Source organism: Parambassis ranga, chromosome 21 (assembly GCF_900634625.1).
Source record: "Parambassis ranga chromosome 21, fParRan2.1, whole genome shotgun sequence".
Lineage (NCBI taxonomy): Eukaryota > Metazoa > Chordata > Actinopteri > Ambassidae > Parambassis > Parambassis ranga.
In genome coordinates, this window is record NC_041041.1 from 21,415,076 (window position 1) to 21,437,748 (window position 22,673).

The following is a 22,673-nucleotide window of genomic DNA, read 5'->3' on the forward strand; positions in this document are numbered from 1 at the left end:
CAGAGTGTATTTGGTTTGACGCACGCTGACGCACATTATTTTGAAGGAGGGGTGGGCTCAGCTATGCTCTGACCCTGTCTGTCTGGACCAGTTTCTATGAATCTATTGAAGCATTCAATAGATTCATAGAAACTGGTATAAATCAGTCACTTTACATTATTCTATAAAAGACTAAACATGGAATTACAAAATCAAACTGCTCCTCAAATTCTATAACAAATGCGTTGTACTTCTACAACTATTAATACCACTAATAGGAATAAGAATGATAGCAAGAGTTATATTAATAACATACATCACAACATGAATTGGTGAATGTATTTATTTAGTTAGGCTGACAAAATTACCTTTGATATAATGAAAAATAACATTCTGTTTGACTGTAGCGCATCCATTTTTGGCATGTTAACATGATTAAAGATACAATACATTTGTGCAGAGGCATCTCTGTCACCCAGGTACAGTACTAAGATATCAAATAAAACCATGTACTGGACCACAATGCATCAAATGAAACAAGTGAGAAAAGTTTAGGTTCTGTGGAATGTGTTCTTCTACTGAACGTCATCATAAAAGCTTTCTATGATCAAATACTATTTAAGTGAAGCATTTGGCTTTCTTTCCTAAGTGAGTCTGAGCCCTGAGGAAGTCGGTACACCTCCCTAAGAGGATCACTTTCTCTGGATTACAAATAACACGAGCAAGTGTTCTAACATCTAACATTACTCCCACATCCTGTCTCTGCACATTCCACAAGCCATCGTGTCGTAACACACAGCTACCAATTGCTGTGCAGTAACTCCTGCCACTGTGAAGCTCAATGTGTTCAGCATTTGTTGACAGTATGAATATGACAAGTAGAATAGTTTAAGCTGCTGTTTATGACATTGAAACAGACTGCAGCACAGTAAATAGATTCAACAGCCCTAATATAGATAAGTAAGTAGATAAAGGTCAACATTATAGCTTTGTGATTTATCTCAGGGCTGTGCTGGATCATTTTATATTATATGAGAATGTGAAAATGCTGAATAAATATGATTTGCACAGAAATTGTGACACACATAAATGCAGAGCACATACTGTAATACAGTATGCTCCATCGCTGTAGCATGATACATTGAATGTATCAACTTATTATATTGCATAAAATTTAAGAAAATACATATTACTGGTACATGTAGGGCAAAAAGGAGAACCAAGAAAAACACTTTGCATTGTATTTACATTCAGTACAACTGAAGCATTCTTTGAGATATTGCAGAAATGTAGCTGTAACATCAAACGGTTTTGTATTTGTGTTTTGTCATTACAAGACAAGTTAAAGAACCTTTCACAGCATTTAACTTATATTATTTCCATATTTTCTAAAATAAATCATATCATATATAAGTATAGGCCCACCTGCATGTGTTTATACTATATAAAAAAGCAGTTAAATGCAGTATATAAGCCAAAAGGCACTTAATAGTTTAAAGCAAAACCAAATGATTGAGCCAGTTCCAGGCGATCAGACCTAAATGTAACATACCAACGATCACACATTTTATCAGTTCTGGGTACATGGCCACCTCACTGTCTTATACAGTGTCCTTCCATCTAGCTGAGTGTTCATTTCCGTGCCACAGTGTCGGACAGCTTCTTCAGTCTCTTCTTCAACTCTAGAGGGAATTTCTCGTAGCACTTCTTACACACTGGCTTCATGTCAAACTCCACAAACTTGTTCCTGTGGAGGAGATAGGAGCAGTTACAGCTTGTAAGATGGATGCTATCACTTACACTAGTACACTAGCACAAACAGTTATACAGTGCACTGACATGTTGACATTGTGTAATGAAACAAAGTAGACTATTGTTTTGTGGCATTTCTATTATTCATTCTTTGAATATCAAACTGAGTCTACCTGTATTGTAGTCTGTAACTTTGGCTTTGTGCGGCCTGTTTGTTTTTTGTTATTTCCAATTGTCGGACTGCTTTTAATTCATCTATTTGGCTTCGTGGTGCAACCATTGTATCATACTTTTGTTTCGTAAGAAGGTTATACGGTGTATGTGCCCCTCTTTTTGTTTGCTTGACAGTCCTTTGCTTGTTTCCTGAATTAAACACAGTGTTCTACTGACTACGGCCCTGCTCTAAACCTTGAGCTGCCCCTGAAGGAATCCCTCTCAAAGCAGATAATCACTGCCAGGACCGTGGGCACGTGTCATACCCAGTGGGCTCTCGGCATTTCCACAGCAGAGGCCAGAAATCTGCCGGAAGTGATTATGGCTTTACTCCTTACACCAGACAGACTAGGAAACCCAAGAAACAAAGCCTTCCGTTCACCATGTGACCTCCTCTGATTTTACTGTTTGCATTGCAAAGGTTACCAGAGTACCCTGCTGTGATGTGACTATGTTCTGACCACTGACCGGTGTTAGGTCACTGAAATGTTTATTCAGCGTCTATTTACCAACTACAGCACAGTGATATAAGAATTAAAAGTGGAATACTGAAGCATAACAGACAGCAAAGAAAATGAAAACTGACCAAAAGAAGAGAAATTGGAAGTGAGGAGAAAGGAGGAGGAGAGGATCACAGACACATGGGTATCAATAACTTCTTCTTCTTCTCTTTTGAGTCACGTTCACGCTTGGACAGCCGGCGTTTCATGTCATCTGGGAGGCGTTCATAGCAGTGTTTACACACCGGCTTCAGATCCACCTCCACAAACTTATCCCTGACAAAGCAGGGAGGAAGGAAAGACAGGTGGAAGGTGTGAAAGAGAGTTGTTAAGGGAAAAAGGGAAGGAAATGTGAAACAAGAGGAGAGGACAAAGTGGAAGGATGAGGATAGAAGGAGAGGTACAGAAAAAAAGAGGACAATCAGGGAAGGTTGAGAAAAGCAGGAACGAAGTGGAAAATTCAGCAAGACTTGTAAAAGCAATAACAGAGAAGCCTGTGACCGTCTGAGTTTAGATACTAGTTTGTTACAAGTACCTTATCCAGTTAAAATGAACTGAACTTACTTGAGGGTGAGCTTGGTGTTACAGGTAGAGCAGGCAAAACAGTTGACACACCAAGCCTTGTTAAGAGCAGAAACCACTGAGGAGAACAGAGCAGTCACATGAGACATCATCATATGATCTAAAGTGGTGTTAAGTCTGGAGTCATAATCTCATTTCCAGGAGACATCATTTCAACAAACCTATGCATAATGTGCACATCAATACAATCAGGACAAAGTTGTGAGTGCCCTGATAAACCCAGCTATTAATCAAAATCAGTGCTCTCACCATCTCCTTCGATCACACGATTACAGTGGTAGCAAACATCCCCAAACAGCTGGAGAGAAAAAGAAGCTCAGATGTCGTGATACAATTTATCAGCATTATCATGACTTTATGTACAGTAAACATGCAGAGGTCATGGGGGTGGGGAGCACATGCCGCAGTTTTATATATATGGGACATAAATCACTGAAATAACACACTTTACTTCAAAATCTGTATTTTTAAATAATCATTTAAGTGGTGCTAATTATAACTATTGCTTGAATCAAAAATATTATGTAAATACTAAGAAATGTTGTCTTGTTTAATAAGAATGTATTATATCCATTTACGTGTCTAAAAATTGCCAAGTGGAATAACCAGCGCTACTTGTATATACACCAGGGATGGTGCGAACACTCTGCATCTATGTTGCTAATTTGCTTCCTTCCCTCAGCTTATATATAACTCTGCACATGTGACATGAAAACAGAGCTGCTGACAGGTCTCACTCATATTACAGCTACTGTTCACTTGACATCTGCTGCTCAGTGGATGTGGCACATCTGATGAATCACTGTGCAATATTTTTTCCCTGATATCCAGTCCAGCAATTGTATTAGTAGATCCAAAATACATAACAGTAAACAATCAACAATTATATCATCACTTTATAGTTTAGCAGCCATGGTTTGCTGTTAATCTAAACTCTATATGTTCCTAACCAATTAAGCCTGAGAAGAAAGCATGGCAAAACATCTACATTATTCCCATTGGTGTGTTCCAAATATTCCCAGTGCTGTTGAGTGTTACCTGGTTGTAGTGGGTCTCGCAGTAGGCCAGGCCCTTGCGTTCATAGTGACGGTGTCCCAGGAAAGGTTTCTCACACTTAGCACACACAAAATGCTGCAAGCAAACCCAGGGCCAAGCATACATGGTTAGCAGCGATCATCACTAAACACTATGTTAAAGGCAGCAGCACAGTCTGGTTCAGACAATACCAGGGCAGGCCACAACCATGTCAGTTCACTTCTGTTACTGCGTCCATACAGAGAGTCAGAATGCTGGATATAAAAGTGACCTAGAGGGGATATCAGTACTATGGAATGAGAGGAATATACTATCGCCAATTAATGATAATGAATATTATATTATTAGATCAAATGTATGAGGATATGTCTGTGTATAATCAATGTAGATATTTGTAAAGTGGATTTTTATGGCTAGTGGCATGAGTTAGATATTCTTTAAATTTCATTGAGCTTACTGTGTATTCAATTTAAAAGAGGAGGACACTGAAATGTAATCAAGCTTACAGTAACTTTGAATGAAAGGACAGATTGGTAACTACTGAGAATATACCATGAAAACCCTTGTATGGAGGCCGGGAGATTGTAACCAGGCAGGCAATCAACACAAGGCCAATTCCTGAATCCCCTCACCATATCAAAGTGTCTCTCACAATAGGCGCGACCACCTCGTTCATAAAATGGGTGGCCCTGAAATGGGCGCTCACACACAGTACACACATGATGCTACATGTGGAGGAGCAAAAAGTGCATGAAATGTGAAAATACAGAAGAAAAGATATTGACAAGAGAAATATTTTTTACAGATACTGGAACATGATGTATGCAGCTCAGAGATAAAGGTACTGTGGAGATAGAACTGGTATAACTATGAGTCACACATATGACACGTTACAGAAAAATCATAACTCAATAGAACTTCCTATAGGGACAGTCAAATGAGTTCAGAAAGCCTGCACAAGTTCAGATAAAAACAGATGTAGACACAAAAGTTTAACATAGCACCTCCACATGCCACTGCTTGCCCATGGCATTCACCACACGGCCCTCAATGGGTCTCCTACAGGCTCCACAGATGGGGACGCCCATCTTGTCGTGGCAGGGTAGACAGTAGAGCTCTCCCTTCAGCTCCCTGGCATCGGCAGTTAGCTCCTTACTGCAGAGAAAAGAGGTAAACACCTCCACATCACCTATACTTTGTGTATGCATTAATCAGTGATGCAAACAAATGTTTACAAACTTGCAGAACCATTACAATATCACATGCTACATGCTACTAAAATGACATAGTTTGTCCACCAGAGAGCACTCTTTGGCACACCTTTTGTTGCAGACTGCTTTTTTAAAGCTAATTTTGCCTCGACTGTGCACTATACTATATTTATAAAACATTTTGTTGAAGGATGACAAAATGTAAGCATGAAAATAAAATCTTTTCAGGACTATTCCCAGCCCAACAGTTTGTATCAGCTGCAGTATCGTCCTGTGTTACATGGCGTGAATAATTTTTTTTGTGCGCGTGCATGTTTACCCGCAGTTGTTGCAGTTGAAGTGATCCGGGTGGTAAGGATCATTCTTGAACAGCAGAGGCTGCTCCTCGATAATGGCATGACACTTCTGACAGATGTACTTGCCGAGGCCTCGAGCTTTCTCTCTGTTGTGACATGGACGACACAGGTGCCTGATGGCAGAGAGAGACAATCAAAACAGAGCAAGAGATGCGGTGTAATGTGTTGCAGTGCGAGTCTTTCAGTTGTTATTTGTTCTGTGTGATACAACTAATGCAGAGGTAATCCCTGAGTCAACCTTCTACCTTCGATATTAATATGTAATGTAGTGAAATGACTGTGGTTGGGTGTAGAGGAACTGACCTTCCAGCATTCTTAACAAATCCAACATCTGCCAGCACAGCCTGGCAGATATCACAGCAGAAGCAGTCCGGGTGCCAGCTGTTGTTCATGGCCTTGATAACACGGCCAATGATGAACTCACCTGAGGGAAGAACAGACTTGCTCATGAGTAAAAAGCTGCTTTGAAATAGTTTTGTCTTTGGGCTTAAACGTAAAGCTCTCTGCTCACGTAACAATGAACAGTTGGTAGAAAGTCAACTTACCACACTGGTGGCAGCAAGGGGCAAACAGCATCTGGAAGTCATGTTCACAGTACTTCCTGCCTTCGAACTGTAAACAGAATTCACATCATTTGTACACTTTAAATAAAATTAACCTTTGAAACCCTGCAACAGCAGTGTAAATCTCTGACTAATTATCACTCACAGGAGGCTCGGAGAAGGGAAGGGTCGCGGCGTCATGTAAAGCAGGTAAAACTATGGCTCATCATAGTGTTTGTGAATATGGCTGCAGTTGAAACAGCTGTAACCTTATACACTAAACACCACTTGGAGAGGAAGGTGAGAGAGTGAGAAACCTTCCAGGTCTGGTTAAGCCCAAATGTACTCTGCATATAATTCTAGACACAACTGGGACATTAGTCATTGAAGAACGTTTTCTATCAAAGTCAAAACATTGTATTATTGTAATAACTGGGTTAATTATCAAGGAGCATACATAAACATTCATAACAAATGAATAACTATTAGAGCAATGAGAAGGGAATGTACCTATTGAAACAATTAGCTGAAAAATCATTGATCACTGGGATAAGATAATGTTTGTAGACTGAAAAGTTAATGTAACATCCTTGGCTTTGATACATATATTGATCTGAGCTATAGAGACACTTTCTCATTGATAAAGTGACTCACAGGCTCTCTGGTGCATCTGACTTTGTGTCAAGGCCAGTGTGCTAGTGCCATTTTACTGGAAGAAGGTTTCCAACAATTCAATACTGCTTGTACCTGCTCTTTATTTAGATCAGCTGGATCACACGTTTATATTTTTCTGTTTAAGGGCTGTGCACTAAGCGTCCTGGCATTATACAGTGATCTAACTGTCTGCAGAGCAAGATTCAGTTGGTTAACCCAACACACATGTAACCACGGCAACAATTATCTCTTCAGAACAATCGCTCAGTTTATAGACCCAACATTTTGGTACACCTATCAATCTGTCACATACACTAGAATTTAACCTGCAACTACAGAGCCAGTACAGACAGCTGCTGCTGTGCTGCTGTTTTAGGCATGTCCAGACCAATCAGAGTAACCTTTCATGAAACCACACTCGCAGTAAAAAGTCTACGTCATTGGCTATACAGGTGTTGAATATAATTTAATATCCCATAGGTGTGCAGTCAGTTACTGTGTCAAAGATTTTTGTGTGTCTTACCTCATAAAAGAGTCCTTCTGGGAACTGCTGGAAACACTGGGCACAAACAAAGCACTGCTCGTGGTAAAGTTCTCCGTTACTGTTCACGATCTTCTCTGCAGGGGCGAAACCACTCTTACAGCGCTCACACATGGCATTGGCCAGTGCATTGGCCATGTTGCTAAAAAGAAAAAAAAGGTCAGTCAGTGGAACAGTATTCAGAATGACAGCAAACCAAACTTTGCAAGTAGGACTGACCAGCTGATGATTGCAGTGTATATTGTCAATAAATCCCAAAGAACAAACCTCTGAACATGAATATGATATCAGGCCAAACTGAACATTTTAAAATTGGTTATCACGTTTCCCATGCCATGAAAACAGCTATAAGGTGTACTCAGTAAAAAAAGAATTTAGAGTGGGAAAATGTGATGCAAGTCTACACACACAAAGAATCTTGGGTCAAGGTTTATTTTGGCTCCACTTATCAGGGTGTGGGAATTAGTGAGAAGGGAAACCTGTTGTCTTGGGAAGACAAACGATGTCTGACTGTTTATCCATTCAAGTGATGTGACTGCATGTACAGATGTGGGTTGATGTATTATATATGAACAAAAACTGTAGGAGAGTCTCTAGTTAAAGAATAAAACCGTGCAGATATGATAGGTGGAGCTCATACTGCCTATTGATTTAGACAACTCCAGGTGTTTTACTGCCTCACAGTAAAACATAACCCTAATATGAGCCAGACCGCAGGATAATATTTTCTTATATTAGAGATATTAGTGGCCCACCCAAAAACATGTCAGAATGTCTCACAGGATCAGTACTCTAAGCTTTTTAAATAAAACATGAAGCACGCCCATCTGAAAACCTATAAAACGACACTTTATAGTAACAAATGCCCATCTGCACTAGTTTATATTTACAACATTTAGCATTTTTATAGCTGTTGACAAGGTTTGGATTCTAAGATAAAGCAAGTCACGCTATCATCTAAACACCAGTGTGTTTCTCAGTTGTATGTTTTCAAGACTTTAACCTCAGAGGGAAAACTGAGTACACTTCTCCACTTTAGCTATATGTCTTATGGGCAACAGTGCTATAGCAAACTTATGCCAAATCTGCAACAAACTAATTGATTAACAGCATCTGTCTCATTGTTGAGAGTAAAAACATCCTTAATACCTGAAACAAACTGGAAGTAAGGCTGATACACTACAAAAGAATGGGGCAGAAAGGATGGTGGGACAATCGCGGCTTCTCTGGCTTCTCTGCTTTGTTTTAAAGGTCGGAATACCACAGTGTAGCTAGGCAACACACACACACACGACCATGTAGGACTTTTTTATGGAGTGATGCCATCTGTTCATTTGAACTCACTTAGATCAAACTGGGAATCATAAGAATTCCAAACACATTTGAAACGAGGTACCTTTAAGAACCAGCAGCACTACAAAGAAATGGGTAGAGTAACTGGCACCTTTACAACAACCACATTGAAACAAGATGTTTCCACTGCATCCTTATCAAATACATATTGTTTTATATAGCCTGCCTGGGCTGATATCAAACAAACTGAGAGCCCTGCCCTGCTAAAGGATCTGTGGGAGGAAGTGATACATCCCTTAGGCATTTCCACCCTCCTATCTGCCACTAGCATGAAGTATGAGTCAAAGACAAGCCTATACACAGTTTTACCACAACACAATGAAAAGACATCTTTAACATTATCATTAGATATGTTGCCTTTGTGTGTGTCACATTCATCCTCAATGCACCCATGGAGATTGTGAGTGAGCAATTATGTTACGCTTCTATCTTTCATTTGCTTTTCCTTCACACCCAACACAGTCCGAATGGTTTCTGAGTGTTATTTGAACAAAAAACAAATCAAGATTTGGCTGACATAACAAAAATGTGTCAAGTTTCTCAGAAAAGATAAAGATACATTTCAGTGGGATTTTTTTAGTGTACACTGGGCATTGCAATGGACGTAGACAAAAGAAAAGCATTATATCACTGGCATCCCACTAACAGTTTTTCCATGTTGTGTAGAGTGATGTCATAATGCTTTTCTCACTTACAACATCCCAACTCCCAAAATAGTGTCCTAGCCCCTCCAGTCTTATAAAAATAACCAGCACCACTGTGTTGGATCAAAATGTTTACATCTGTTGATTACACGTTGTCACACACACTTCAAAAATACTTCTGGTAAAAGAAAGCTAAACAAATGATGCAGATTTTGTGAACACCACACGACTCCCCTGTGTAGCACACCATGCTGGTCTGTGTCTATAAAAGGAGACTGGTTGTCACCATAGGGCAAAGGATGCAGCATGTAACCTGTGTTCTATGGATACCGTCTTTTTGCTCTACCTGGCTGCTCTGGTTTTTTTTCTTAGTGTTTTACTATATCAGTCACTAGTAAATATATCAGGATTAACTCCCTTTACATTTTTCCTATATACACTACATTGTTAATTGCTAAACCCCACACATTGATGTTTTCCAAGCCTCTGACACAACTCTCATTTTTATTGACTCCAACTTTTCTGTCTCTTGTCTTTAAAATATCTCCGGTGTGTGACCCTGTGCTCTTGACTTCCTACAACCTATGATGAGACTAGATCAGTCAGAAATACAGTAAGTATATTTAGCCTTCCTGTCTCTCAAGAACACATACTTGGAATGCCAGTTGGCATATTCTGCTTTGCATAACAACTCCCCCCTTTCACACAAAAATAGCACCCTTCCTGTGTGCTCCCTCCTGTAGGGCGTAGAGCTATCCCTGCACAAACATGGCATCTAAGGCTGCTTAGGCAAATCAAACCGCTGGTAAAAACCCAGCTTCAAGTACATCAGAATTCTTCACATTCTGTAACACTGCAGTAAGCTCACACTTAACACCATGTCAGTGAATGGGCAGACCAAATTCCTCATCACACAGCTTCGCTGCATTCCCTGCACAGCCATCAGATCAGTTGCTGAAAATGTACTGAAACACTTAAAACATCATGCTACAATACACCTATAACTGGCTTTAGTGTGTCAACTGTTTCAATTTGCATCTCTAGAACATCTCAAATATGCATTTATCAAAGTTTAAGTAGGAATATTTTATAGTTTAGTGAATCCTGTCTTCCTGAGAGTCTTCTACTTACAAGCGAGCATAGAAATCACAGAACTCCTTATAGACTTTGACATCACTCTTCCGCCTCTGGGACTTGGACACAGGCACCTCGGCTTCTCCCCCATCACCACTCTGAATCCTCTGGTGGTAGCCGTTCATCTCTACATGAAAAACATGGTCTGGGGCTTCACCATCCTCAGGTATAGCTGGTGGCAGGGCACGGCCGTTTATCTCCATGCTCGTTTACAAAAGTATGAACTAACAGCTATTGTCCATCTAACCACTCAACAAACTCCAAATCCTTATACTCCAATAAAAATCCCTGTGAGGTTTCAGCAATGGGAATGCTGTAAGGAGTGAGAGCTGTAATCCATAGAGTGAGAAGGAGTGGGAGTATCCTCTCTCTCTCTCTCTCTCTCTCTCACACACACCCTCTCTTATGGACACACTCCCCCTTTCTCTCGTTCCCCCATCAACTCTTTCTCTTTTTCCTTCTCACTCGCACACACTTGGCTTCCCTTCATGTAACACTCACAGTCTATTCTTGGGCAGGTTACAGAGCCCACCCTGACGCCTGTGCAGATAGAGGTCACTGTGTCATGCTGTGCACACACCCAACGAAACTCACCCGCTAACTGTAGCTTTTCAGTGTTTTGTATCCCTAGTGCATGCAATGTTTAGCTAACACTTTCAGATGTTATAAATCTTTGTATAATGTGTTTGTGAGTTTAACAGCTGGAACTCTCATCATTCTGGCAGAAATAACAGCATGGTCCCAGCTCTGTATTGCGCAAAGCAAGAATGTTGCACAGCAAAGCTGAGAGGCGGAAGGACTTAGATACAGTATTGATAACAGGAACCTAACAAATAAACTTCTGTTTATGTCATCATTTGTTTGACATCACTGAATAAACACACCAGAAAAACAAGCCAGGCTGTCGGGCGAATATACAAGGTCTAAAACTGCAGCTGGGTGTTTAGTGTTGCCCTCCTGATATGAAATTTAGACCTGATACTGGCCTTTCAAACACATCAGATTTTAGTTGCAGTATAGTAGTATATAATAGTGCCTACTATGCCATTGTGCACAGTAGATCACAGCACATCAGTAGATCATACAGAAGAGTAATAGCAGATGTGACGTGTGTCATGACTTGATCACACTTTCATATCCACGTTCACCATTTTAGATACAACTTAGCTATTCTGCTGTTAGCTGTCATGTGATTATGAACTGGTTATTTTTACTATAATGGGCCCTGGTATGATTGAAACATTTTAAACATTTTAGAAACATGGTGTGACTCCTTTCTAAGCCATGAGAACGGCTGGAGTATCAATCTAAAACTCCTGAAGCTATAGCTGGACCTAATCCAACCTTTAAAATCCTGTGTTGGTTCCATCATAGTCTTTCCTATAAACTCATAAATCTCTCTTTTCTGTGTGTAAATAACTCTTTATGTGGTTTGGCTCAACTAGCATCTGAAATTAATTCCTAAACCATCAAAACAACACCAAGCCAGATCCGGAAATAGTCTCTAGAGACATCTGTCTGATGTTCCATTGGAACACGGTCGCTGTGCTAATCCTACAAAACTAATGGATGTCAACATGTGATTCTGTGTGTTTGTCCAACTGAAACATATTTCAGTCCTTCAGTATAACGGTCATCTACATGACTCCACTCTACAAATAGACACCCAGTGGAGCCTCCAACTCCAAACTAGGTGCTGGCAGCTGCTGTTTTGTGTCTGTGTATGTGTGTGAAAGAGGTTGTATACATAGTAGAGGCCAACTCTGCTTCTTCTGAAAGAGGCTACCAAACTGCATATAACACAAAAAGTCATTCAATTACATGGTCACTGTCATGTTGCTTTGTTTTTGAAGGTATTAAATGCATGTGTACCTTTGCAGATTTTCTCAACAAATAGGGCTGCAATAAATAATTAACATAGTTGACAAAGTTTCAAAAAAATATATTCATAAAAACGACCAACAAGTAGCAAACGTCATTTTATTCATAGTAACATACAGTCTATGGTAAGACCTTGCATCACGGGAAAAACAAAACTGCCTTTGTGCCATCTGATGAACAGGAAATGTAAAATGAATGGCCTCACTCTCATATTGCGCACTTTTATTTGCTCTCTACCTAGTGGCCGCCTGTTTTCTGAAGCTACTAACATAATGTTCCAAACATATCACCGGGCACCACAGAAAACCCCTAGAGCCATTTTAAAACAGAACATTGTCTGCAGAGAAGTCACATGCTCACATGTGGGGAATCTCAGCCACTGGTAACTAGTGCTGAGTGACTGGGGTACAATGGACAGAGGGTGGGTACTCAACAGGAAACTTTCCTGATTAGAGAGTGTTCCACCCTAAAATGCTTACGCTCTCTGCTGTCCGGGCTGACATGACAATATTCATTGTTCATGTGAAACATGGGAATTTTCTCTCTATGATGCCAACCACACTAAACATACGATGGACTATCACTCTAGATAAATACGATATGCTTTTGAAAAGGCCAGAGACTCCATTTGTCACAGTTGGTGTTGACTTGAGACAAGTTAAACCTATGACCTCACTCCTGTACTCGTTTGGTCAATACTCAAAATGACTGTGTTTAGTCATGTATGCTTCTGTAGATGCCAGTCTTGGGCTCTAGAAGCATTCAAAACACAGACTGACATGTTGTGTGCCACACTGCACAGGATACAACATTTTGCAGATGTCACACTTTTTGACCATTGATGTCAGAAACCAGGTTTTACTTTGGACATTCTTTAGTTAATCTACTGCACTCTCTCAAACAGCTACAAATAGGTTTGTGATTCTTGACTAAAATCCTAATGTTGAGATTAAGCAAACACAGTACAGTTGTTCAATCCCTCAGAAAGTAAAAGAGGAACAGAGCTAGAATATCTAATGGTATCTTTCACTTTGCATTAGCCAGTGTTCCAGTTAAACATGCTTCACCTTGATGATCTTGAAGGGTTATTTTCCTAAAAATTGTCGTTTCCTGCTTAAACCTCATCTAATGATATATTTTCTTCCATTGAAAAAGGAAAATCTGCACGCTATCTGCAGAGGGTGTGGGCAGAACAACATTTTTTAACAGTTTATTTACACTTGTTTTTTGTATCCTCTTAATGTTGGCTAAACTGATCTCTTTCCAACTAACCTGTAACATTTCTAGACCCAATGCAACAATCCGAACTTTCAGCTCAGACAAGAGACACAAATCAAACACACCCTAGTCATACACCCACACTCACTGTGTCAACAGCAACCATGACAACACAGACACCAGGGCTGCTTGGAAAAAACATTTTTTTCTTGTGTTATATGTGAACACTAAAACGAGCAAACACATGAACACACAACACATACATATGAGTTGCACACATAACACTTAACTAGTATTTCCTTTGTTTCCATTGTTTGTCCCAAGGGTCTATCACAGGCTGTTCTTCATTTGACTCTTAAGGATAAGAAGAACAAACAATGGTAGTACACAACATGTGTTTATTATTGTGAAGTTGCTGTAGGATGGGAACCATGAGAGACGATCATGATGAAAACAGGTCACTTTGCATTGCATTAAAGTTGACTTGTAACGTTATTAAACATTATGTTCTGGCATTGGGAACAAGACAGAACAAGTACAGGAGACTGGTAGACCAGGATATATTTATGAGGGCAGGATGATACAGAAGTGAATGTGCCATGAAGTTTCCCACATGCCCACATTACATAATGAGCACTAAGTAAGTGGTTGTGGATGAAATTCTTAATGCTTTGGTTGTCATATTACTCATCACACTGCAACTTGTGTCTTATAACGGGACATCTTGAAGTGGGTCTTTCTGTCACACACACACACACACACACACACACACACACACACACACACACACACACACACACACACACACACACACACACACACACACACACAGAGCTAGATCACTACACACTACACTACGCTTATGCTACAAAACTTAACCTGGCTGGGATCAGGTTAAGTTCAGAGTTTCAGCTTAAAGCAGCCATGAAATGTGCTGCTAAAATGTTAAAATGTTATATTAATTGAATGGGAGGCGAATGGATGTCAGCAGGTTTCTCTGGTCTTTTTTTATCATGATGGTAGTTATACCACACTAATTAATATTTGCTATATCTCCTAATGATAACCACCATAGAGTCCTGTATACAATTTGTCAAATGCTCAATCTTGTTGTGTCAAATGTCCAGTTTGATGTAAATGTGCAGTGCATGTCTGAGGCAGAAAAAGTTAATATCCTGTTATGATAACTGTCCCTGATGGTAAGCTTTTTCAAGCTGGCTCACTCCACCTGGCTCCATGCTCTTTGGTGGAATATTACAACAGCACTGCTATAGTTCACGGCCTTCAAAAATCACCTAATTTATAACAGTACAATTCACAGTAAAAACCCAGTGACCATGTCAAATGACTTATATCTGTTAATTATTGGGCCAGACAATGCATTAAACAGTCTGCTATTTTTTCATCACATTATAATGGCTACAGTGCCAGAAATTATTTGTGGTCTGACCGAAGGACCCATCTACAAAGAGAGAGCTCCCCTCTCTGTCTGCATTCTTCAAATTACTACATTCCTCCCAGCATGTCAGGAGCACACACAGAGACGAAGAGGAGCTTCACAAAACAGAAGTACTTTAAAGTGACAGATGTTAAATTATTGTGAAATCAATATTGCAAAATGTTCTACAAGGAAGGAAGGAATTCAACCATCAGCTGCGTCAAATACTCCATGACATCTCACCTTATCTATCCCTGTCAAGACATGACACACAGGTAAGAACTTCTCTTCAGAGTCTTTGAATGCACCATTATTACACACATTTAAAATGCTGCAGCTACTAATACTAAGACTAATAATCTACTAATGACAATCAAGCCAGACCAGAGGGCACAAATATGAGAGTCCATATGTACATATATGTCCAGATGCTGAAAACTAGACAATCTAGAAATGACAAAAGCTGATCAAATACTCCATAAGGTAGGTAGGTAATGAACATGAATGATCAATTATTTAAGTACTTCCTACCTGAAAGACCACTGCACACTGTCTGGCTCAATCTCTAAGAATCACATTCAAATGTTGGGCAACAATACCAGCAACACAGTGCAAGTAGGAGTAGTCATACAGCTGAATGAAGAATTCCCAAATCCAGTCTCCTCAACGTGTTGCCATGTTACAGAAAAATAAATCTTCTCACCTGAGGCTGTTCCTCGCCAAGCTTCCATAGCTGTCTGGTCGCTCTTGTCTTCGTCTGTACAAGTCTGAGTTTGACAACTCCTTTAGTCTCAAAGAGTTCATCTCCACTTTGCCTCTCTCCCTGTTCCTTCCTTCCTTCCTACAACTTGGAGTCTGTCCACTCCAAAGAAAGCTTGCACCTTAACGTTGGATCCAAATGGTCTTTTGGTGCTCTTGTTCTCTCTCTCATACACACCTCCTGGGTTCAAACCCTTGAGGAAGGACACATATAGAGGTGTGGCCTTTCAGCCTATACACACCTATCAAGCACTGGTTGCTCCTCCTCTCCCTCCTGCAGCAGGTAGAGAGATGTGTGTAGAAGTGGAGAGGAGAAAGAGACTGACGAAGACTGAGGCCTTTACCTTCATCTCCCTTTGCCTCCTTCTTTTCTCTGGTTTATTCCTTTCTTTAAAACAAAACAAAGCAACAGAATCCTGATGTCTGATCATCTGTATAATACTACAGTTTGACTGTGAGTGTGTTTTCTATGAACACATGATATAAAAAGAAGAATAAAACAGCTGTGATCATGGTCCTACAGAGTTGACTCAAGCTACTGTAAACTGAACCTATTTTCCCAGCTAAGACAACAAACAATTGAGAAAACCTAAAATGTCAACCAATGAATAATTCATTACAGCATAATGTGGGAACAAGCTTTGAACACACAATGTGAAATCACCTGCTACACCACTGTTCAGCTCTTTGTTTGAGCTAGCCTTTCTTTAGTGAGCAAAGTCCATCATGATACAAAATATATTACTGACGTTTAAAGCTGTTAAAACGGTGCCTGAAGCGTCACAGCTGACAGAAACTGTCCCTCTCCATAATATGTACAAACCGCTACATGAACTCAAAAGACAGCTTGCCTTGACCGGCTCCAAATTCCACATGGTTTTGACAAACACACACGCACCACATGTAGATTGTGAATGTTGAACTTCAACATCAGCTTCAAATCACATCAACCACAGCATGTCTGACAATGTTCACAAGTTTTGATTGATGCCTTTTGATTCATAAAAATCAACCCAAAAATACAGTTTAAAAACATGTCACACTGTGTCACCTACACCGCATTTCAAATACAAGAAAGGTTGGACCACAACAACTGGAGAAGACGGAGTTTAGAAATTGTATAAATATGCTGACACTGTTGTCTGGTTATAAACACAGTGTCTCCACATGATCACACAGTCTCCTCTGGGTAAAACTACAGCAAATATCTCCTACAAGCCCTTATTGCATTCTGCCATGAATGCACTGCCACTCTGTGGACAACACCAGTATTACAGCCATTTGAATTAATGTCCACTCTCATGAAGTGAAAATAAGACTACAGTGCTGCTGAGGCATTACTGAAACTACTTGCTTAATTATTATGTTCAGAACAAAGACAACTTCATTTTTTCCTTTTATTATATTAAATTAAATGTATTCAAATGAACCTTTTTTCAACTTACTGTTTATCTACAGCAATGATCCTACTTCCCATTGAAACTATGTATTTTAAAAGCATAAGCTGAGTGTCTCAGGCACACACATCAACAGAAGTAAACCCCCCAGTCCAGCTGTTATGTCACATTTACAAATACACACCACAGCTTTTGGTACATCAAATACATGGCAAGTAGTGGACTGTCACTGATAATACCAATAAAATAAACTCAACTTACCACTTTTTTGTGAAGTTCTGGTGACTGAGAGCCGTTTAGTTGTGCCAGAAGTCCGTTTTGCTGTCACTACAAACACTCCTACTGCACTAATCTTATGGCCACATCACTTCCTGTTTGCTGTGGTGTGTGTGTAGTATGTGTGTGTCCTCGTGTGCCAGCACTGTTTGAGAGATCAGGGGTTCTAAACAGCAGCACTCACACTTCTAGTCCTGTGTGCCATTCAGGTTGTTGGATCTCAGTGGCCTCATTGGAGGCAGGCTTTGAGGAGGCTTGAGGAGAGGTGTGAGGAGAAGTTTCAGGGAGACGGAGGAAGATGGAGGTGTAATGTCCACACTGAATGGATTATAAAGTAATTCTCACCAACTTGTCATGTCAAGTTCTCCAGTTTCCATCAAGAAGGTGAAAAGCCACTCTGTTGTCAGTGATTTGTGAGTTAGAACATGTGAAACACCTCTGTCTTGTTTTGTTTTTTAATAAAGACTGCAAAATATCATTAATAAACCAGCACGATTGATCTGATGACACACACACACACAGCCATGAATTTAGTAACCAAAATAGAGTGAGGCATCTGTGGTACTGTAGATTAGCCTACATAGGGATTAATGAAATTAAGGTCTAATAAAATAGGATGACACTCCTATTTGCAGAACTTCTGTAACCAATGCAGGATCATTGCACATCCTATTTCAATGTTTCCTGCTGCAATCAGTCAGGCAATCATCTTATCACTGTTGGCCAAAACACTCTAAAGTCTGCACTGTAATCCCTTGGACTGAGCTGCTATTCTGGGTTGAAACACACAACCGTTTAAAAGTTCGGGGTCACCAGGCCAGTTCTATAGCTTCTCTGATCAGCATAGTTCAGCTGTGCTAACATCATTTCACAGGAGTTTTTAATCATCAATTAGCCTTTTTAACACGATCAGCTAACACAATGTACCATTAGAACAAAGGAGTGATGGCTGCTGGAAAAGGGCCTCTGTTATTCCATTACAAATCAGCCTTTTCTAACTAGAACAGTCAGTTACCACATTAACAAGGTCTGGACTGTAGTCTGATTACTTTAATCTTATCTTCATTATTATTTTTTTTAAAAATAAAGACATTTCCAAGTGACCCCAAGTTTTTGAACGGTAGTGCACAATTAAAAGATTTCACTACTAATTATTTTTTCTGTTTGTCAGTGATTTAATATCTGTGATGTTAGCCTTGGAATTGTTAGGAAAAGGACAGTCACATTCAAAATATACTCAGCAAGTGATCTGCCTATCAACAATCTGGGGCTGCTTTTAGAGAAGAGGTTCAACAAACTCTACATTCAAACATGAACACTGTTGATTTAACTATTTTTTTAACCATTCAATTATTTACTTACAAAAATGAAGCCAAAAAAAGGAAAAAGCACATTCATCTTAAGGTCACATGTTGATGAAGATTCTCAGTCATCCAGGTCATCATACGTAGAGAAGATTGAAGCAAGGCATCTGGACAGGTAAGTATGGAAACATTTAAGCTGGATCCATACTCCGCGAGACAAAGACATTTTTCCCCCCTGCAGACGTTACGCCCACAAAATGACTCTGACTGCCCGCTGATCCGCACTCCTGTGCACAGGGTCCGGGCCGAACTTTGTCTTTCAAGGCTGTGCGGCAACCATGCTGTGATTGGTCGGAATTTATTGTGGGCGTGATGAAAGTGGAGAAGCGCAAGAGCCTCTCCAGGTATATAGGTAGGTGTGTAAACAGCACTGATTCAACAGATTTAGATAAGACCATACTGGTTTTGCATGATGAGCAATAAAAGAAAGAAAGAAAGGCAAGTCAGGGTGATTTGTCACCAATAACTCCAGACAGCCGTTCACACATACCAGATGGTGACTGTTATTACCATTCTATATACTCCTACATACCCGGGCATAACAGGCTCGTTAACAATGTCTGTATATCTTTGCTATTGTTACTTTTAATGTCGCATCTTCACAGCTCATCACCGGACAGTTTGAAGTATCGCAGGCACATTGGAACACAGTAGATGTGCAAATGTGGTCATAAAGGCACAAACACTGAATCTTTGCTATTGTTACTTTTAATGTCGCATTTTCACAACTCATCGCCGGACATCTCACGCTGTTGCAGGCCCCCTCTCTGTATAATGCCCTCTTGCCATGGCACACGTCCTTGTGGTGTGTTAAAAAACTCAGTAAAGTCTTTCCTTATAGTTTAGTGGGCGGGCCGTATGAGGAGTTCTGCTGACAATCCTCACATGTTGTGTTGTCACCAGACATGCCTCTGAGCATTAGTGCCAATAAAGTCCAGAAGAGCCTTAGTCCTTGCACCCTTCCAAACCAACCGTCCCTCACATGTAGCTCATGGTTTTTTTGTATTTCTCTGATCTTGGGGATGAATCTGCTGTGACGTCCACTCGTGTGAAGATTGACAGCTGTCTTACATGTTTTCCACATGTGAATCTTTCTCAATGTAGAAAAATGTTTAACAAGGTCTGTGCACCTGCTGATGATCAATTCATCAAGGGCATGCTCAGTGAGCCTCAGAGACGTAGCTCTGGGAAGGTTGGCAGCTGTCTTGAATCTTTCTGACTGTAGAACAGTGAACTTCACACGCCTTTCTAGATTGATGTGCAGCAACAATTGCTTCAAAGCAAGATCTACTACGATTACATTGATTTTAAAAGCATGGTCGTGTCTAATGCCCAGCTCAGATTGTATTTAATATTAGGGTTCATACTGAACAATAACATCAGCTCAGTGCATCCCTGTGTCTGCCAGCCAGTCAACTGACAGAGAACTACATCACATGGTGCAACAACAACCACTTAAGTCTCCGCATCAGCATCACCAACAAGCCTGCCATGGACTGCCAGAGGAACAAGAGGCCAACTATTGGTCACCACACATGTGCACATGTGCAATCTTCTCAAAACAAGCCTATGAACTGAGTGTTGTTCTCTTCTCACACTTCTGTCAAATGTCTACACAAAGGCATCAAACCCTACATTAGCACTCTGATGTCAGTGGAACATGAATACGCTCCACACACATCCAGTTCAAACATGCACCGTAAACTCCCACAGCTAGTAAATCCACTGCTTCCAAACAAGGACAAGCCCACACTGGAGACTGAGGCATTCTTCTAAGCTGTGGTTGTATCAACAGCAGTGAGACCAGATGAAACTGTAGTGGACTGGGAATGCTCCAATCCTCTGGCTTTTGTCAGACTGGCCCTCTCTCAGCTTCCACAGCCCTCTCACTGTATAAAAGCCAGACTCCCAGGCCACATGCTCACAGCAGTCCTCACAGGGTTCTGAACTGAGTCCTCGGGGGACGGATGGTCAGGAAGTGGTTTGGAAACAGTAACTACTGTCCACTGACTTTATGTGGACATTCCTGAGCAGGGAGGAGACTAAAGGGCATAAAGAACAACATCCTCCCTTCTTTTAGAATGCCTTTGTCACCTACTGCCACTGATGTTTATCCATGCTACTGCTGAGCTTCAGCTCCTTCTAGTAAACAACAATAAACCCAGTTATTTTATTTTCCACACAAACACAACACAGTGAACAGCTGTAAGAGGAGCTTTCAAGACAACTTTACTCAAAAAATAAGGACTTTAAGTGGCTAGCTTGTTTGTATAAACCTTGCGACGCTCGGTGGCGCTAATGAGCAGCTAAAGGGACCATTGTAAGATTGTGGCTGCACAGAGCGTGTCTGTAACGTACGTTAAGTAGCACGAGCTCCAAGTTGTTTTAAAGTGGTTAAATGCAGCGAAGGCTTTAAACTGTGTGTCTGTAAATCACAGCACGTGAAGCAGGAGCGCCGCGGGCCGCGAACAAACTGTCAACTTCAACACTTTTTATTCAAATGCTCCTTCATGGAAAAACACGTGTAAAGTGGTCACTCACCCGTTGGTCATCTCAGTAACACCGAGCATCTCTCCGTTCTCCTTCACACCGTGTTCTGAGCTGTGCTGCAGATGCCCAGATGTTGGATGTTAAGTTTTCTCCGAGCAGAATGGCGGAGAAGCGGCCTCGCCTCAGTCCACCGCGGCACGGAGCACTTCCGCCCGGGACTTTCAAAGTAAAACTGTTGGCACAATAAGTGACTGCATCTTCGTTTGAATTTGCACAGAACATCAGTAGAAGTATTGCAATTGAGTTATGGTTAAGAAAACACTGTCCTGTGCAAGATAAACACACAAAGATGTATGTTTTTAACTATTGTTCTTCACCCTCTTTCTTCTTTTTTATTCTTCGTCACAGAGGACAACTTGCATTTTGTTCAGGAAATGCCCTGTTCTAGATACATTTTGTCTCAATTACCCTAATGGCAAAACAAACATGTAAATAATATAATGAAATCTGATAAATAAAGTTATGTAATCTCTGAATCACTGTTGCTGCAGTGAATGTAAAAAGGTGATGATTAGCATCAGTACACAATAATACGATGACAATCATTTCAAAAGCACTGGTATTTGGTGAATTTGTAAGAGATGGTGATATAATGCACATCTGCAGTCTACTGAACAGATGCTCAAACAAGAACACTCCTGTTGAGGGGAGACATTTTCTGTGCTTTTATTTTGAAAACCAAGGGATGCTCTTATTGTTTTTCTGTGTATCTGTGGCAACATCTGTGGGTGCTTCGAGCGAATTATGTATTTTCTTATGTTTTACTAGCAGGAAACTGGAAGACCCGCCCTGTGCAGTCAGTGCCAGGTCTGTTTTTGTATCAGCACATTACACATGTTATTAGTCAGATTGCGGCTGCTGCGTGTACTTGCGCAGTAGTCCTGCGGTATTGTCTGGAAGCACCAGTTTATGGATAGATGGAAAATCTGACTTTTCATATGCGACTCTTGGAAAACTGCACAGAAGTTCAATATGGCCGGTGGGTGCCAGCGTGCCCGCTAATAAAAAATCACTTTAAATTGATTTTATTACATTTATGTGGCCAACTTTGGAGAGAAAGTGTCTGCTGTCAATCTGCAAAACGGATGACACAAAATGAAATTTTCAAATAAATAAAATAACTGAAAAACATGTTTGGTAGAATGCAGATAACAGTAAGTGGTGAATATTGCCCCGGAGGTAAGACCATAACAGTATGTTTCCCTGTTCCCAGACTACTGACAGATACAGTGGCTATTATGTGTCGTTTCCTCCCCCCCGGTTGCATCATGATACAAGAACCACATTTATTTCC

The 22,673-nt window shown here is 40.5% G+C and overlaps 1 protein-coding gene across 8 annotated transcripts; it reads right to left on the reverse strand.

Moving 5' to 3' along the window:
- Positions 1-304: 304 nt before the first annotated feature.
- lims2 (LIM and senescent cell antigen-like domains 2) lies at positions 305-21,508 on the reverse strand. Of its 8 annotated transcripts, none has more exons than XM_028393102.1 (11): positions 21,371-21,508; positions 7,348-7,507; positions 6,174-6,240; positions 5,932-6,052; positions 5,592-5,741; positions 5,066-5,216; positions 4,065-4,157; positions 3,276-3,324; positions 3,009-3,084; positions 2,531-2,720; positions 305-1,726 (listed from the first exon to the last, which is right to left on the reverse strand). In XM_028393102.1, the coding sequence occupies exons 1-10, from the start codon at positions 21,397-21,399 to the stop codon at positions 2,576-2,578; spliced, it is 1,041 nt and encodes a 346-aa protein (XP_028248903.1). In that variant the 5' UTR covers positions 21,400-21,508; the 3' UTR covers positions 305-1,726; positions 2,531-2,575. The 8 variants fall into 8 exon arrangements, 7 of the variants coding, with proteins under 7 accessions (XP_028248903.1, XP_028248904.1, XP_028248901.1 ...); XM_028393103.1 differs by lacking the exon at positions 21,371-21,508 and adding an exon at positions 17,451-17,538; XM_028393100.1 differs by lacking the exon at positions 21,371-21,508 and adding an exon at positions 15,737-15,997.
- Between the last annotated feature and the right edge of the window lie 1,165 nt (positions 21,509-22,673).

Excerpts from the sequence above, each read along its gene's own strand:
- lims2 (XM_028393098.1), bottom strand. The coding sequence starts at position 10,699 with ATGGAGATAAACGGCCGTGCCCTGCCACCAGCTATACCTGAGGATGGT. Across the intron at positions 7,508-10,493 it reads TGTGATTTCTATGCTCGCTT|CAACATGGCCAATGCACTGG; the intron begins GTAAGTAGAAGA and ends TTTTCTTTTTAG. Across the intron at positions 6,053-6,173 it reads CCCTTGCTGCCACCAGTGTG|GTGAGTTCATCATTGGCCGT; the intron begins GTAAGTTGACTT and ends TTCTTCCCTCAG.